At 46.1% G+C, this 15,825-nt stretch overlaps 3 protein-coding genes and 1 long non-coding RNA gene across 8 annotated transcripts in view; 2 read left to right on the plus strand and 2 right to left on the minus strand.

Moving 5' to 3' along the window:
- PAK2 (p21 (RAC1) activated kinase 2) overlaps positions 1 to 3,417 on the minus strand; it is a 51,028-nt gene extending 47,611 nt beyond the window's left edge. Inside the window, exon 1 of the mRNA XM_075716499.1 lies at positions 3,244 to 3,417. The gene's annotated coding sequence lies outside the window, so the exon portion shown is untranslated. The remainder of the gene's footprint in view (positions 1 to 3,243) is intronic.
- On the plus strand, positions 877 to 4,688 carry LOC142594276 (uncharacterized). 2 transcript variants are annotated; one of them, XR_012831306.1, is made up of 3 exons: positions 877 to 1,093; positions 3,413 to 3,669; positions 4,662 to 4,688. It is a non-coding gene; the product is annotated as an uncharacterized LOC142594276 (long non-coding RNA). The 2 variants fall into 2 exon arrangements; XR_012831307.1 differs by lacking the exon at positions 4,662 to 4,688 and adding an exon at positions 3,792 to 3,811.
- PIGX (phosphatidylinositol glycan anchor biosynthesis class X) lies at positions 3,904 to 10,616 on the minus strand. Its single transcript, XM_075716500.1, has 6 exons — positions 10,544 to 10,616; positions 9,026 to 9,089; positions 8,408 to 8,549; positions 7,264 to 7,477; positions 5,892 to 5,992; positions 3,904 to 4,807 (listed from the first exon to the last, which is right to left on the minus strand). Exons 1-6 carry the CDS (start codon positions 10,614 to 10,616, stop codon positions 4,649 to 4,651), a joined length of 753 nt encoding a protein of 250 aa, XP_075572615.1. The 3' UTR covers positions 3,904 to 4,648.
- Positions 10,617 to 10,973: 357 nt separating this feature from the next.
- CEP19 (centrosomal protein 19) lies at positions 10,974 to 15,049 on the plus strand. 4 transcript variants are annotated; one of them, XM_075716545.1, is made up of 4 exons: positions 11,022 to 11,161; positions 11,253 to 11,312; positions 13,538 to 13,736; positions 14,039 to 15,049. In XM_075716545.1, the coding sequence occupies exons 3-4, from the start codon at positions 13,607 to 13,609 to the stop codon at positions 14,398 to 14,400; spliced, it is 492 nt and encodes a 163-aa protein (XP_075572660.1). In that variant the 5' UTR covers positions 11,022 to 11,161; positions 11,253 to 11,312; positions 13,538 to 13,606; the 3' UTR covers positions 14,401 to 15,049. The 4 variants fall into 4 exon arrangements, with proteins under 4 accessions (XP_075572663.1, XP_075572660.1, XP_075572659.1 ...); XM_075716548.1 differs by lacking the exons at positions 11,022 to 11,161; positions 11,253 to 11,312 and adding an exon at positions 10,974 to 11,015; XM_075716544.1 differs by having other exon boundaries at positions 11,022 to 11,312.
- The last annotated feature ends 776 nt before the right edge of the window (positions 15,050 to 15,825 follow it).

The raw sequence follows: 15,825 nt of genomic DNA on the forward strand, positions 1-15,825 counted from the left end.
TGGAAGGAGTTATAACAGCAATATCCACGCCGATGCTTTTCCCCCGAGATTAATGACGTTTTAACCAATTTCCCAAGGGTTAAGAGAATCCCAGGGAGGCGATGTCCCCTCGGGCGGGGGGGGCACTCCCGCGGGCGGGGGGCCGAGGCGGGGCCCACCGAGGCCCGCAGGAAGCCGGGGCCGAGCGCCGGACCCGCACCGCCGCCCTTCTGAAGCCGGACCAGGCGAGGCGCCCTCGGCACGGCCCGGCCGCCAGCCCTCGGTGCCTGATGCCGCGGGGACAGCGGGCCCGCGCTGCCGGAAGCGCCGTGAGGGGAGCCGCCGCCCCGAGCTCGCCGCCCGCCGCAGGCCCGGCCCGGCGGACTCCACAAAGGACGGAAGGCGCGGCCGGCAGGTGGGAGCGGACTCACCGGGCTGGGGCGGCGCCTGCCGCCTCGGGGGACGGACGGGCTGAGCGGGGCGCGGCCGCCACACGGCGCCTCTGCAATGGCGGCGGGACCCACCGAGGCGGCGGCGGCAGCAGGAGCCGGAGGGGGAAGCGGAACCGCCGCGCGTGGCCACAGCCCGCGAGGGCGGGCGGGGGCGGGGCACCGCCCCAGGACTACAACTCCCGGCGGGCACCGCGCCGGCGCAGGAAGTGACGGCGGCGGCCGGCTCTGCGCGGGGGCTGATGGGAGGCGCAGTCCGTCGCTCGCCTCGCGGAGGGGAGCCCGGCGGCGGCGCGGCGCAGCGACCCCGAGGCGGCGCCGGGGGCAGCGAGCGGCCGCGGGGCGGTGGCCACGCCGGGGAACCACCGCCCCAGCCCCGCCCCCGAGGGCCGAGGGGAACCCGGGTGGGAGGGGAGCAGGAGGGGCCCGAGGCAGCTGCAGGGGCAAAGGCCCACCGCCCTGAAAAAACAGAGAGACCGCTCCTAAGCTGGCTCTTCTTCACCCCTCGCTTCCATCTTCTGGCGTTTAAATTTGAGAGTATTTCCTCAGTGCTTCATTTCATGAGGAAAACTGGTTCGGCACAGCACAGAGGTCCATCCTGGCTCGCTGAGGTAATGGGCAGCAGTCCACGACCAGGAGGTTGGGAAGTGTCTGAGAGCACCAAGGTAGTCATGCTTCATGTTCCTCCTCTGTGCTATGCTCACTCTTCCGCTTGCCCTGAAGGTACTGGAAGGGGCTCATTTTTGTATCAATACAGCTGACAATAAATTAACCCTTTTCCTACCAAGTTCTCAGGTCCAGAAGTCCACGCGGCTCAGGGTTCAGCATTACCAGTGAAAGCAGCATGTGTTAGCTGCAGCAGCAGGACACAGAGCAGCTTTCCATGTTGCCACTTCCTACTATCAGTGACCTAAGCCACTACTCAGATACCCAGGTTCCAAGAGATGTTGTAGTAACACAGCTGAGAAAGCAGCGTACGTGCCCTCAAGACTTCCCCCAAATTCTTGTGACCTGTTTAATCTTCCAGATGACTTCCCCAAACATCCACCTGCCCTGCACCTTAGATCTTGCCTCCTCTGTCAGTCCAGGCTTGAAGCAACATCTGATTTTTCTTCCAGAAGAAGAGGGACATGCATCAGGCAGCTCCTCTTCATAAAGGTCTTAGTGGAAGCCTGCTACCTTCCCCCTAAGTCCTCAAACCTCCATGCAGGTCCAGGGACAGAGAGTGCAAATCAGACTTTCCAGCTTCTGTTGCTTTCAGCCAACACTTGCTGGCTATCTTCTCTCTTACTCTCCAGAGAATTACTACAGAGTGAATGATCACAGAAAATTTGTCCCTCCACACCTGCCTTATTTCAGCCCCATTCTTCCAAAGTGGCCCTGCTATGGCTGCTGGAGAGTGCTCTGGCCTGCTTCCTACTGCAAGCAAGCCCATCGTCGTCACTTCTCTTTGCATAATGCTTTGTCACTCTCCCACTCTGACTCAACTCTGTATTTGATCCTCCCAGGATCAAGCTTTTGCTAATCCATCTCTGCATGTACCTCTCAAGAAACCACAGCAGATTTTTGAACTTCACACTTCCCTCGGCTCTACTTTCCTTCCCTATAAGGTGACCTTACTTCTCCTTGCTGCTTCAGCCTTGTACCCCTAAACCTACTCAACTCCTGCTCCAAACCATTTTCAGAATCTTTACCTCCCTCCCATTCCTCTGTCTCCCTCCCCAGGCACTAGGAGGGTTTTTTGTTTGGTTTGGTTTTTGTTATACCCATTCATTGGTGATTCAGAAAGTCTTAACTCCTAACATAGCCTTTAACACTGCTGCCCCTCCCCCTTTTCTTTCATAGCTCTGATTCAGTCCTTACACACATTAGTGATGGATATGTTAGTGTCCGACCCTTGTACCTACGTTCTCTTGCTAAGAGCTCATAGCCACCTCATTTCCATCTCCAAAGCTGCCAGAATTTTTCCACAGGGAAATAACTGCCTTATGGCTTATCCTCTGTATCTGCCAGTGATCCCTGTAGGGCTGGCACCTGCATCCTCCTGTATCTGGCACACCATCAGGGTATGCCTGCTAAATGCGGTGCTTGCTTAATAGCAGTAGTTTCTGGTATGGGAGAGAAAGTTTCACTGGCCAATACCTTCATACGTAACACTACAATAGTTATTAGTTATTTACAGCTTTTAAAGAAAAACTTGTCTATTTATAATACAAACACTATGGATTTAAAAACCACAAATCTTTGCTATTTGCCATAACAAAAGACATCCACTGAGAAGTTCTGCAATTTCTCTCATATTTTATATTAATCTGAATCAGTATGACTCAAATTCAGCTGAAAAGCTTATTGGTGGGATCTCGGTGAGTTTTAGATAGACTTAGTAAGCCACACGCCAGCCAAACTGATTACTGCACATTGAAACTGTTCTGAAGTCAACTATCTGGTTAGTACTGACAGTGCTAAGCCCCCTGTAATTCAAGCTCCTCCTGCCTCAGTTTCTCCTACAGCATCTTACCACTAATGTGGGTTTCCATTCTCACATCCTCACAGATTTCCAAATCATCCACTCATATATGTTGTCATTTGCAATATTTTTCCTCATTTGTCACAAGGAAATTACTCTTTCCTTTCACTAGGCTATGATATCAGGCAGCTTGTTTTAGCTAAGGAATTCAACCTGTGATTTTCAACTGGTTATTATCTGATGTTAAAAAAAACTGTGAGCTTTCAGGCAATAAAGACCTGCCAGAGCCGAGTAGCAATCTGGGATATTGCCATTCCAAGGGTCAGACTGCAACACAGAGTTACTTACCTGCGTAAGAGACAGAGCACAAGGACAAACTCAACTCTGGGAACCAAGAATCCCACTCGGAGACAAGCATTACAGTACTGGTCTACAGCCCTGCTGCGCTGATGTGGTTAAACAGGCTGCCCAATCTCTCTGCAATTATTCTCTTTAATTTCTCCCTTCCCCCAAGCAGATGCAGTGCATGACTCCTCTGAGGTAGTGGATGAAGTACTGGCGCAGCCATCATCATTCAGCACAGTGAAGGGAGAACAAGAGCCCAGTGTCAGAGCACTTGCCAACCTGTCGTGGGCGAAGTCACAAGATGAGCTCTCTATTGAATTCCAGCAGAAGAAAGATGCCCAAGGGATCCTGAAGCTACAGCTGGACAGCGATGAAAGGACAATTCTGCTGATGAGAAGTCTCGGCTGCACACAGAGCCCTCAAAAGGAGGTCAGAATTTGAAAACCAGAATTTTCATTCATTCCGCTCACACACACACTCCCCAAAATCACCTGCTTTTACTAACTTACTCTCATCTTACAGGGAGTAAGATCTATTTTCTCCACCAACAGTCACCAGGAGTTACCCTAGGCCCACAGTGCCACCTACTGACAATTAGAAACAGCAACCGAGCTCTTCAGTCAATCTAGAGCAACTCAGGTTTTCCATTAAGTAATTTCCTCTCCATTTCCTTGTATTTATCAACTGTTCTGATGGCTGAATGCAAGTCCTCTAAATATTTACTTCTAGTTAGTATCTTTTCACCAGCTTTCGTCTTCCACGGTTTACTCCTTCTGCTTCTGAAATAAGGTGAAATTTCTTTCAAATTTTCTTTTTTCTTTTTTTTTTTTTCCTTTCAAATTTACTCTTTCAACTCCAACTAATTTGACCCAGAGCAGCTAATCCCTCCCCAGTTATTACAATAGGAGAGATTATTTAAGCTGCCTTCTGTCCCAGGTAAGCACAAAATGTCTTTTCACAAATTCGCATGTAACCCATCTGGACAGTGTAAACAAGCTTAAAATTCAGAAACTTTAATGACAGATAATGCTTTTCATACCCTTAATAACCAATCCCTGAGTCAGTTGGTTTGAATTCAAGAAATACAAACACTTCTGCAAGAGGCAGCACTGTAGCTGAAGCAGGCTCTGGGCCAGAGAGAGGGAATCGGAACCGAGACTGTGGCAGTCCTTCCAGCTTTTTGCAGTGCTATTCCTATCGTCCATCTGCTTTGTCTATCAACAACGCACCAAAACAGTCTTCTGTGTGTGAAAGGTGTTTTTAAGAATTAGGCCAAAGAAACTCTAACCCATTATGGGACCCTTGCAGTTTAGCAAGATATAAATAACAGCAGAGTAGGATTAATTTAGGAAGCTGATGTAATATTCAGTGAGTTTTGCTGGATGGAGGTCAGTCATTCCGTATTTATTTATTCTGAGCAGGTCACTGGGGAGAAGTGTCCATATTTGCATACAGCTGCAAGAATCAGACTGGAACAAAGCACCGTGGCAAGAAAAGTCACGACACACACTAAGGAACTATGTTGCCTGAGCCCCACTGGAACCTGCAGAATCGATTCCTCATATGCCTACAAAGAAAAGTAAATGGATTACATGCATTTAACATGCTATTTCTTTTTGACCGCAACTTAAACGATTAGTAACCGGATGACTATTTAACTAGCCCTTTGCTAAGGTTTCTTCTGGCATTCGAAATCAAAACCAAGATGGGACGTAACCTTTCAATTTACACCAAATGGAGCTCTTGCAGTACAAAGCTCAATAAATTTATCTGCTACCATTTTAAATGGTAGCCATTTATATCCTCTGTATCTTTGTTCTTAGAATAGGCTTGCCATTGAGGATATGTATGTAATACAGCACAGAAGAGAGAGGCTCTCGGAATGAGCATTTCACAGATCACTGAGAAGCCAGTTTTCTGCAGGGCAAACAACTATTTGGTTTCTCTGTGATGCAGGAAGCTCCCAAAGCATTTTTGGACTGGAGCTGCAGATATCCCAGACACCTGCAGATATCTCAAATATAGGAAGGCATGTGTGTTACAAAAACAACAGATTTGTTATGAGACAAATTAGTCTTATTTCTGAATCTCTATACTGCTGCAACCCTTTTGAGTATCAAAGACAGTTGTTAGCCATATTAAAAATCCAACTTTCCTTGGTTTTGAACACAGAATAAAGAAACTTCATCTTTTCCTATATACTTAGCCAATCAGATAACAAACAAACAGACAGAAGTGGCCTTTTTTAAAGATGTTATTTCTTCAATCTTTGCAGTTTTACCCCTCCTTTAGTTAGATCATAGTTTTCCACTTTGCTACTCCTCTGAAGCACCTATGTTGTAAAGACCTTTCTTAATTTGAGCAGTGCCAATTATATCCTAGAATTCCAAGTAAACTATTAAGGAAAAAAAAGGTGAGCGAAGCAGCCCGTAAAGGACTAGAAGAGCACAGACTGACTACAAGCACATCAAAAGGGCAGGATGGCACCCATTAAAAGCTGGTCAGAAAGGAAGAAGGGAGCCTCCCTAAAGAGAAATCACACAACTAGTCTTACTGATTAGTTCTTGTGCTATGGAAGTTGCTAATCACAGAAAAAAAGGCAGCAACTGTTAAAAGAGAACCAAGAATTCCCACCAGAAATAAAAACTCACACGTTTGTGCGTTACGCTGTACCACTGACAGGGGCCAACATTTTTGCCTGAACAGGGAGCTTCCACTTCAGCCGGCTTCCAACACTCTGCTGACAGGTGATCTACGGAAGATGTTAATGCATCAGCAGGATCCAGATGGGATGAAATAATATGGCCTGCAAGACTTTTCCAAATGAGGTATCTTTCCTCTACAACAGCTAGACAGAATCTACTCCCTGAAAGCCAGTAGGTGAAACAGCACTGACAGAAATGTGCCAGCTAACCTGCACAGTCAAAGTGGTGCTGGACAGTCCTTTTCGTGAACTTTGCAACTCTTCCCTCTCTGATACAGTAGGTACCCAAGAAGACTCTCACCTGTGTGGTATCTTGGCCCTTCTGTCCTTAACAGGCCAAAGAATTCATCATTGGCCTGCAGACCCCTCCACTTTAGCACAGAGTTACAATTTCTTTTCCCCCAAAACAAAGAGGTCATTCTTCCATTTCTCCTTGTTGGCACAGGCAAGAGCTCCCCTCCAATACTTTAAAGGCTTTCATATTAATAATAAATATGTTTTCCTGCTAATAAGTAGTAAATGTGGCAGAAAAATGGGAAGATTTCACACCCCTTTTTTAATTGACCAGGCAGTCTTTCCTGCCCCTAAGTTTACAACAGAAAATCATTGCTCAAATAACATGCAAGTGAAGATAAAAGAGCTGAGAATCATTAGCACATTTGACTTGGCACCAAGCAAGAATGATTTTGTGAAACAAAATGCAATTTGTAGCAAAAATGGAGGATTTCATTGTTCATATACCTTAAAATATTCATTGTCAGTGGATATCAGGCTCTTGTTTCACAGGAGTCTCAGACTCCAACCATTCTAACTTTCAGGCGCAGTTTTCTACATTCCCCCCATATATATATGGAATGGAGGAAGAAAGTGTTAGAAACCACCAGAATACTTTGATTACTCTAAATACCTGATAGTGAATATTAAATACGCCCACGCATGGCTTCAGCTGCCAAGAGAAACACTGTGAAGACGCGGTCTGAGCAGCTGACCTTTAACAAACCAGGGCCTGCAGGACAAATAGACCAACTGCCAATGCTTTCAAGCAAAACAGCCCAAACAGCCTGCTACAGTACAAGGATACAATGGCAGCAGCACAACACCAAGAAGTCTGTTGACAATTAATCTGCCTTTGGTCAGGCAGCAGCAGCATTCAAAGAGGAAGACAACATGGTCTTTATCAGGGCCACTATCTTCCCCTCATGTTCACATGACCATTGAGACCTCCATCTCCAGAAGACAAATACAGAACCAGATTCCAAGCTCTGGATTGTCCATGGTTATTCCTCTCTCCCCAAAAGAACACATAACAAGAATCTCACTGTCACAGCAGCAGACCAGTACTTCTGGGCTCTTCAGAACAACCAGCACTTCTTCACTCTCTTCTGCTGGCCTGTGGTACCGTCCATGCACAGGCAAGGCAGCTCTAAAACAGTGAAAACACCGAGGGTCGGGTTCCATGTACAGGAGAACAAGAAGATCTGTGGCTAAGTACTCAGGAGCCTCCACATCGATGACATCAGGAATTAACACTGCCTGCAAGCGGAGAAAGATACAGATATGGCTGTGATCAGAAGGGAGGGATGTGGGAAAAAAACAAAATATATGAACTTTTTATGCATGATTCTGGGATTTAAGAGGCCACTGTCTGCTGTGGTAACCTACTGCAGCATCAGAAGGGAAAACCATTTTCCTCATTCTATTGTCTAACACTGGGCCCAATTTCATGGTCAGGAAGATCAAGTTGGAAATTCTGTCCTTAAGCTCTTCCAAAATAACTTTTCAAGTCCCTCTCCAATGAGTGATTCTTACGTATGGAAGGTTTACAGTGCAGCCATGGCTATAGCCAAACCTAAGAGACATTAGCTTAATGATGCGTATAAATAAGCAAGGGCATACCAGCACTTGCAAGCATCCCAACAGCAGAAGTTGCCCAGAGTCTTTGCATCCATATGTTTTAACTGAGTTAAGCCCTAAGGAGATTACCTTAAAGCCACAGCCTTAGCACATCTCTCTACCCAAAATGCGAAGGAAACAGTGGAAAGCAACACAGAAAGCTGTGATGAAAACGAAGAGTGAAGCTCAGTCCAAATGCGCAGCACACTACTTAGAGCCCACCACCACCTCTTTTGTGGGGGTTAACCTTCCATCTTTTCAACCTGAATAGCTTGTACCATGCTTTCTCATCTGGGGCTGAGCAGAGTTGCAGTGGCTCACCGGTATGCACGCCTATGTGTAGAAATATCAGTAGCATGTGACACACAACGCCCTGCACTGGGTGATGCTGATCAAGCTGAGAGATACAATGAGATGTTACAAAGATGATACCATGCAGCATCTCCTTCCAGGAAAAGGAATTAATCACCTTGGTTCAATGAGCCAAATAACAACCAGAGATGACAACTTCCTGAGCATACTTGTCCTTGTCTGAGTAACTGCCAGATGTCTTAGCTTTGGGGTCATTACCTTTGTTAAATTTTGCTGCTGCAGCAATGCCAGCTCGTAGGGATCCACATAAATTCCTGGTGGAAGATGAGTTCTAGTTGCCACTGCGCATCCTCCTGCATCCTCCCCCACTTCACCAAGTTCTACCTTCACCAGCAGGTCCCTTCAAACAAGCAACAGAAACAAAACATTTATACCTGCACTTCAAAAGATGGCACAAAACCCCCCAAGAGAAATACTCTCAAATGCACAGAGATTAGATGCAGCTCTCACATACTATGTGTGACAAATTCAGAAACAGTTCCCTGTCAAGCCATGCTGTCCTTCTCTAGTTAGGATGATGTAGTTCACCCTGAATCCGCATCCATGACCAAAATGAAGTTTCACTTCTTTGTTAACTTCTCAGAACTACCAACAGCCTCCACACAGATCTTAGAAAGGGGCTTCCTGTTCTTCCTCCGCTACAGCTTGTAACTGTTAATTACTTGATCATGCTAATACCTTCCTAGCGCCTAGCCATGCCTACAGATCACAGCTCAGTGAGCTGATACAACTGTGCACGAATTAGAAGAGAAGCTTCTTCATACATAAAATTAACCAGCACATTCATTCTGATGCAGCATCAGGGTGACAACTTACCTGTGAAACCCCTCTTTCAGAAGCTCCTGCGTGACAGTGGCATCCTGACAAGCAGCCTGCACATCTAAGATAACACAGAACGAATGAGTAATGGTGTTTACAGAATAGCACATATAATTATCACATGGGCAGACAACCTTAAAAAGTGAAGTCCTATAATCTACGAACACATTACCTGCAAAACCTCTCACAGCAAAAGGGAAACAGTATTTCAATTTAGTACAGCTGACAGACTTTGTCAGCAGAACACCAAACTGCAGCTACCACAAAGACTGAAATATATTTTTTTCCAGTAGAGCAACTTTCAAAAGCGCGCTTTTGTTTTTACAGAGGAGTCTGTAATAATCCCCATTTTTTCCCCACTGCAACCCCCATTGCAGCTGTGATTCCTTATCTCCTACTTCTGCATCAATCCCTGTAAGATCCAGATTTTAACAATTTTAACAACTGTGTTACAGCCATTCTTTTATTTTTCCTCTAAGTTTCCACAGGATTTCACTTTGGATCTGAAACTCCCGTCATCTTATGTACAACATCAGTATCTGCTTGACCTAAAGCAAGGCAATGCTGGCTTAATATGAAATTTTGCAGAAAGTCTTGCAGCTATTTTTCAGTTACCTAATCTGGAAAATTGCTTGCTTCTGTTATTAATTTCAATAATAGAATAGACTCTTTCAGTTGGAAGGGACCTACAACGATCATCTAGTCCAACTGCCTGACCAATTTGGGGCAGACCAAAAGTTAAAAGCATGTTATTAAGGACATTGGCCAAATGCCTCTTAAACACCACTGACAGGCTTGGGGCATTGACTACCTCTCTAGGAAGCCTGTTCCAGTGTTTGACCACCCCCTCGGTAACGAAATGCTTCCTCATGTCAGGTCTGAACCTCCCCTGGTGCAACTTTGAGCCATTCCCACGCATCCTGTCCTTGGATCCCAGGGAGAAGGGATCAGCACCTCCCTCTCCACGCCCCCACCTCAGGAAGCTGCGATCGACAGCAGAAGAGGTCTCAGGTCACTGACCGAGACGTGCTTCCCAAATCCAGAACCCAGCCCTACAAACAAGCAGGCGCACACAGCTCCACACACGTGTAAATAAATATTTTCAAGATGAAAGCCTGAATAACCTGGCCCGAACCGCCTGATGTCGGTACAGCAGGATTCCAGGTGCTCACGCTTGGATTGAGCAGCCGCGGTGGCACGGCTGGGCGCAGCACAGCCCGCTGCGGAGGCACAGACTGTGCGAAGCCGTTCGGTGCCCCCCACACGCAGCCAAGTCGGCTTTAATCACCTCGCACCGCCTGAAACCTCGGCTCGGCCGAGCTCTAGGCCAGGGGAAGGGCCCCCACCGCCTCTGCACAGGCCCGGCGCCGCCCGGCCCCCTTCACCCAGCCCCGGCGCCCGCAGCGGCGGCCAGCGGGAAGCGCAGGGAGCCGCCCGAGGGCCCGGCCTTCCCCCGCCCCTCCGCCGGGACAACAGGGAGCTGCTGCCCCGCGGCAGGGCCGAGCCGGCACTTACGGAGGGCGCAGAGGAGCGCGGCCAGCCCGGCGCGGAGCAGCGCCTCGCCCGGCCGCCACGGGCCGCCCGCCATGGCGGGCCCCCTCCGCACGGCCTCGCTCCCGGTCCGGGCGCCTGCGACGCCCGCCTGACCCCGCGGGGTTTATTCAGCCCTCGCTCCGCGGCCCCGATGGAATCCGCTGCTAAGCGCTTCCCCGACGCTTCAGCCTCCCGCTGCCCCCACCCGGTGCGCCGCTCCGCAGCGGCAGGGGCCGGGCAGCCACCGTCGCGTCCCGCAGGCGCTCTCACAGGCAGCCCGGAGGGGGCCTGCAGCGGGAGGGCCCGGCGGCGCGGCCCTCGCCATGGCAACCACACAGGTGGAGGCCCTGGTGGAGCGGGCCTGGCCCGGGCTGTCGCCTCTCGTCCCCGGCGCCTGGAGGAGGCCGCCGCCGCAAGGCTTTCCTGCCCCGTCCCGCCACTGCCGCCGCCTGAGGTGAGGGGAAGGGAAGGGGCGAGAGGCGGGAAGGACGAACCTGATGCTGCCCCGCTTCCTTTCTCCCTCAGCGTTTAGGCCTCGACCGCGCACGACCTCGAGGGTTTGCTCGTCTGGCGGAAACAAGCAGTAGAAAAGCGGAAAAAGTAAAATAGCAAAAGTAGTTCTGCTGCAGCACAGAAGTTGGCAGGGAAAAAAAAAAAAAAAAAAAATCAAACCCACTTATCTATGTTTCAGCGTTACTGAAACCAGTGTTTCATGCCTGGCAGCGAAGGTCTCCATCTGCATTACCTGATGGTACAAAACCTCTTTCCCTGCTTTTACACGGATCTGAATGGCTTCTTCTCATGTTTGTATTTCTCAGCTAAGGATTTATTTGCCGTTTCAGAGATGGAGGCCCGCTCTCGTGATTGTCAGTGACCCTTCAAAAAACTGTTTCAGTTCAGTTTGAAGCATCATTTCTCATTTTAAGATAGTGAAAGTGACTCTTAAGCAACTTCTGCTTTTCTCCCCAACTTATAGAACTATTTAAAAGCAAAAGGTATAGCAGCTCTAGTTAATTTTTAATATTGAGAACATTACTGCAAATTTGAACTCTCCTATGTGTTTTTTAACAAAGGCAGCAGACTTTTCAACTCAGCTTTGAAATAGCCTTTGAAGATTAACGCAATTTTTCTTGATTTGGAGACGTACGTTAACTTTTTGGGTATAATTTCTTACTTTGCCTTACTACAATCTCTAGGGTAGTCAGAGGAGGAGACAACCTTCATGTTTGGCATATTTTCACTTATTTAAAACCAAAGGAAAGGTAACACATGCATTCAGTGTTGTACACTAAGCTGGGAAAGGGGATCTGCAGCAGATTTGGATCTGTAAGTTTCCTCTAATATTTCATCTGACTTGAAAAGGGGACGGAGCCAAATGCAATAAGGCAGAAAAAGAGAAGTTGTCACTGTCAGTCAGACTGATGTTCCCTCTCTCCTGTTGCAAGACAAAATGCTTCAGAGAAGAGTAAAAAGGATAATTATGGATTAACTTCCTAACCTCGTTCATGTAGTAGCTGGCCGACGCACTGATACTTGAGAGTTTAGTAGTCCTTACTTTAAAATTGAATTCTTGTGCGTACAATATGTTCGTGCTATCTGTACAAATACAGCCATATGTTTAGTGGGTCAGTCAGCCCTTTCTCCCCATCCACACTCTTTCTCCACCTTTTAAGGATCGCAAAAGTTCCCAGTTCTTCCGTGCACACATGCAGCAGCTCAGCATTTTCAAATCTTAAGACATTCTTGACCTTCATAAACGTTTTGTAGCTTAAGCTCTACCAATAGTAATGATATGCTGTGTAAAAAGCATTTCCATTTGTCACTTGTAAATTCTTAGATTTTCAGTTTCATTGGTGGTGTATTTTAGTTTGAGAAGGAGTAAACAGTTGAATGTCATCTCCTCTCTTTAAAATTAGTTTATATTTTCATTGTCTCCTAGTAAGGGGTTTAATTAATTTAATTGTCCTTCATTTCTGAAACTCTTCTCTCTCCTTATCCCATCTGTCATCGGTTACAGATATGCTGCTATACTGAGTTCACTCTGAAACTGTAAGAAAGCTTTATAAAAACTGACTAGGTACCCCTCCTCTTAAAATGTAAAAAAAAAAAAAGGGGAATTCCAGTGTTACAAACATCAACATTATGGATGCAAGATTCTCACTTACCATATGAAATAAGGAATACAATGGCCCCAGGCTTGTGACAGAAACAGAGACAAAGGAAATTTGAACCATATTAATTTGTATCTTTATAAAGCAAATATGTGTAATAGTATTCTGTCTTTATTGAATCTCTTGCAACATTCATATTTAATTTTGTAGAAACTCAGTGGGGTTCCAAGACATTTCAAATTTTTGTTTTAGGTGCATTTTACTGAAAATTTTTTTCAAATATGATCAAATAAGCTTACAGCAGAATTTTAGATCTTTATTGAAAAAATTGGGTTCTCCCTGAAGTCGCACTTGGAACTTTCATATGAACCATCAGGCAATGCAAAGTTAAAAGCGTGGTGGTTAGAGCAGAAAAGAGTTTGGTAGGTAAGCAATACCTAGCTCTCCAGAGCAACAGATATTGCAGTAGAAGTTGTTTGTGAAGAAACTGTAATACACTGATTTACTATTTAATGACATTTTTCACTTAAAAAAATTAATAAATATAAAAAACGTCTTTTAGGTATCATTTGACTGTGCAGTACTTTACTTAGCTGGTAAAAACATTAACTTGTGTGCGATACGTAATCCTGATTCAAAGCCTGAGTAGTGACAAAGGTGTAAACCAGGAGTTGAGAGCCACTCTGCGCCCTGGCACCTGGCTCACAGAGCATGTAGGGACGTGTTCAACTTCCACTGAAATCAGGGAGACTTACGCCATGGCTGCATGTTTTTGCTGAACTTGGGTCACTCTAACCCTGATAAAAAGAACAGTACCAAGGGGCGCTCACACTTTCTTTCCATTTTTCCTTTTCCTGTTTTTCAGTGAGCTTTGACATTGCTGCCGACACCTCTGATAAAGCCGACCACACTTGAGCCAGCACCAAGAACTGTAATGACTTACATTGCAAAGAAGTGCGGCATCTGCTTTCAGCCTCCATCTGTTATCCTGATCTACAAAGAAGACAACAAGGATAAGACTCGCCAGCGCATCATGCCTGTCAGAAATTTCTCCAAGTTCTCAGGTGTGGTGTATTTACTTGTAGCATTCCCCAAGTCCTCTCCAGACACAGTGAGAGGAACAGATAGTTGGGAATAGCATTTTTAGTAACTGCTGGGTAGCTTCTGACTGGCATGCAGGGAGTGCAAAGAGGGGTTGTTTTGGGGTAACACTGTCTCCCCTGAGGAGCCCAGGGCTACATCTTAACCTGAGTAGTGACTCTGCTAAGTCTGGAAGTCTCACTTGTGAGGGTTTAGGAGAAGATAATCTGTTTATGGGAAGAGATTTGCTTGCAGCTATAAGTCTTCATGGTGGCTTTCTCTTTAGACTGTGGCTTGGCTGCTGAGCAGCTGAAGAATAACCCTCGGCACAAGGCTTACCTAGAAGGAGTCTCGCTGCGTCAGCTAAAGAAGCTATACAGTTTGCTGAAAGGTTATCTGGGAGGAGAGAGCCTGGCTGAGAGCTTAGAAAAGTTTCAGCAGGAAGAGACCATTGACCCAGAAGAGGATATGAACAAACTAGATGACAAGGAACTAGCCAAAAGGAAGAGCATCATGGATGAGCTCTTCGAAAAGAACAGGAAGAAGAAGGAAGACCCAGATTTCATCTATGACATTGAGGTTGAGTTTCCACAGGATGAGCAGCTGGAGTCTTGTGGCTGGGACGTGGAGTCAGGTGAAGAAATCTGATTCCGGACAAAGATGTCTTGGATGGGCAGTTCAGAGACAAATCTTGCAGTCCTAACAGAGAGAATGATGTCAGCGTACATATTCTGCTGCATCCTTTTCAGTTTGTGCCGTTGATGCACTTTACATTGGCTATGGAGAACCCAAGGCCTAAGGTGCTACAGCAAATTCCAGGTTTAAGTGAACTTTAAGAAGCCAGGCTTGCTGAAATGGAAACTGGGCAGCTGATATTACTGGGTGTTTTTAGTCTTTTCCTATGTATGAGTGCCTAAATAATTTTAAATTATTTACTCTTTCATTCATTACTTTTCAGTCAGCTTTGGCTGAAAACTTCACCAGCTTGACTTGGCTGTGATTTCTATTCAGCTTCATCTGAAAATGAAGTTTTAAATATTTATGTCTTGAAAGCAATGTTAAAGCTTTATTGTATACATATGGTATTTATTATTACTTGTTGGGATATTAAATATATACTAGTCTTTCTGGATGAATCAACATTGCATTGAGACTATTACTCTCACATTTCCTGGGTGATGCTTAAATCTCCAGCTTCAGCTTACACAAATATAAATCCTTGTATTTAAGAAATGGAATATCTAGAAAGTAAGTTAATCTTGAAAGTACTTTTGCAAATACAGCAATTTCAAACTGATGAAGTGAGGTGTTTTGCTTCCTTGTACTACTAGATGATGCTTTCTCAGTAAGTGCTCAGTTCTGGGAAAATGTGCTTAAACTATCTGAAAAAAGGTAGCGTGGTAGAAGGTCACAAAGGCTGGGGGTGACTTTAGAGTAAAACAAAACCTTTACCCCTGCTGCCTCATCAGACTACAGTTCCCGGCTCACTCAAAATTGTGCTAGGGGAGAACCTGACATGACAAGTAGAGCTACAGCAAAATGTAGTGTTTGATGGTCACTGAGAAATTGATCTCTGCAAACGAATATTTTACTTATCCCACTGAAGTTTTTAATCCCACTGTCTACCTCAGCTGGCTTGTACTAGCCAAATCCTGCTCTCTTGTAAGAATTGGAAGACTAAATTTAGGATTCTTTAGAAAATTCTACAACTCCAAAAGCTTCCCAGGTTTTGGCTTTCTGAATCTGGGTGGCTTGTGAGGGTTGTAAATGGGATGGGCCTTCATCCCAAGTTGAGTGGCCTCAACAAACTCATGCCTGAGGTAACTCAGAGGAGTTGTAAAGTGCCTCCAAGACCAATTTATTTCCTGTCTTCCTTCTCGCAACCACAAATGAATTAAAACCTGTCAATTTTATCAATTGCATCATAGTGCAGAAGCTGGGGTTTGGAAGAACTCCCCTGCTACACACTGAAATGATAGAGCCAGTTCTGTGAAAAATCTGAAACAGTGTCAATTAAACCACTGTACTTTGTCATCACTGGAGAAGATGAGTGAGCTTATGTTTGTCCAAGGC

This window comes from Pelecanus crispus, chromosome 9 (genome assembly GCF_030463565.1).
Source record: "Pelecanus crispus isolate bPelCri1 chromosome 9, bPelCri1.pri, whole genome shotgun sequence".
Classification (NCBI taxonomy): domain Eukaryota; kingdom Metazoa; phylum Chordata; class Aves; order Pelecaniformes; family Pelecanidae; genus Pelecanus; species Pelecanus crispus.

What these genes read in the sequence shown, in the direction of transcription:
- CEP19 (XM_075716548.1), top strand. Translation starts at nt 13,607, where the DNA reads ATGACTTACATTGCAAAGAAGTGCGGCATCTGCTTTCAGCCTCCATCT. An exon ending in AAATTTCTCCAAGTTCTCAG is followed by an intron (nt 13,737 to 14,038) that starts GTGTGGTGTATT and finishes CTTTCTCTTTAG; the next exon opens with ACTGTGGCTTGGCTGCTGAG.
- PIGX (XM_075716500.1), bottom strand. Translation starts at nt 10,616, where the DNA reads ATGGCGGGCGGCCCGTGGCGGCCGGGCGAGGCGCTGCTCCGCGCCGGG. An exon ending in CTGAAAGAGGGGTTTCACAG is followed by an intron (nt 8,550 to 9,025) that starts GTAAGTTGTCAC and finishes GCTTGTTTGAAG; the next exon opens with GGACCTGCTGGTGAAGGTAG. An exon ending in AGCAGCAAAATTTAACAAAG is followed by an intron (nt 7,478 to 8,407) that starts GTAATGACCCCA and finishes CTCCGCTTGCAG; the next exon opens with GCAGTGTTAATTCCTGATGT.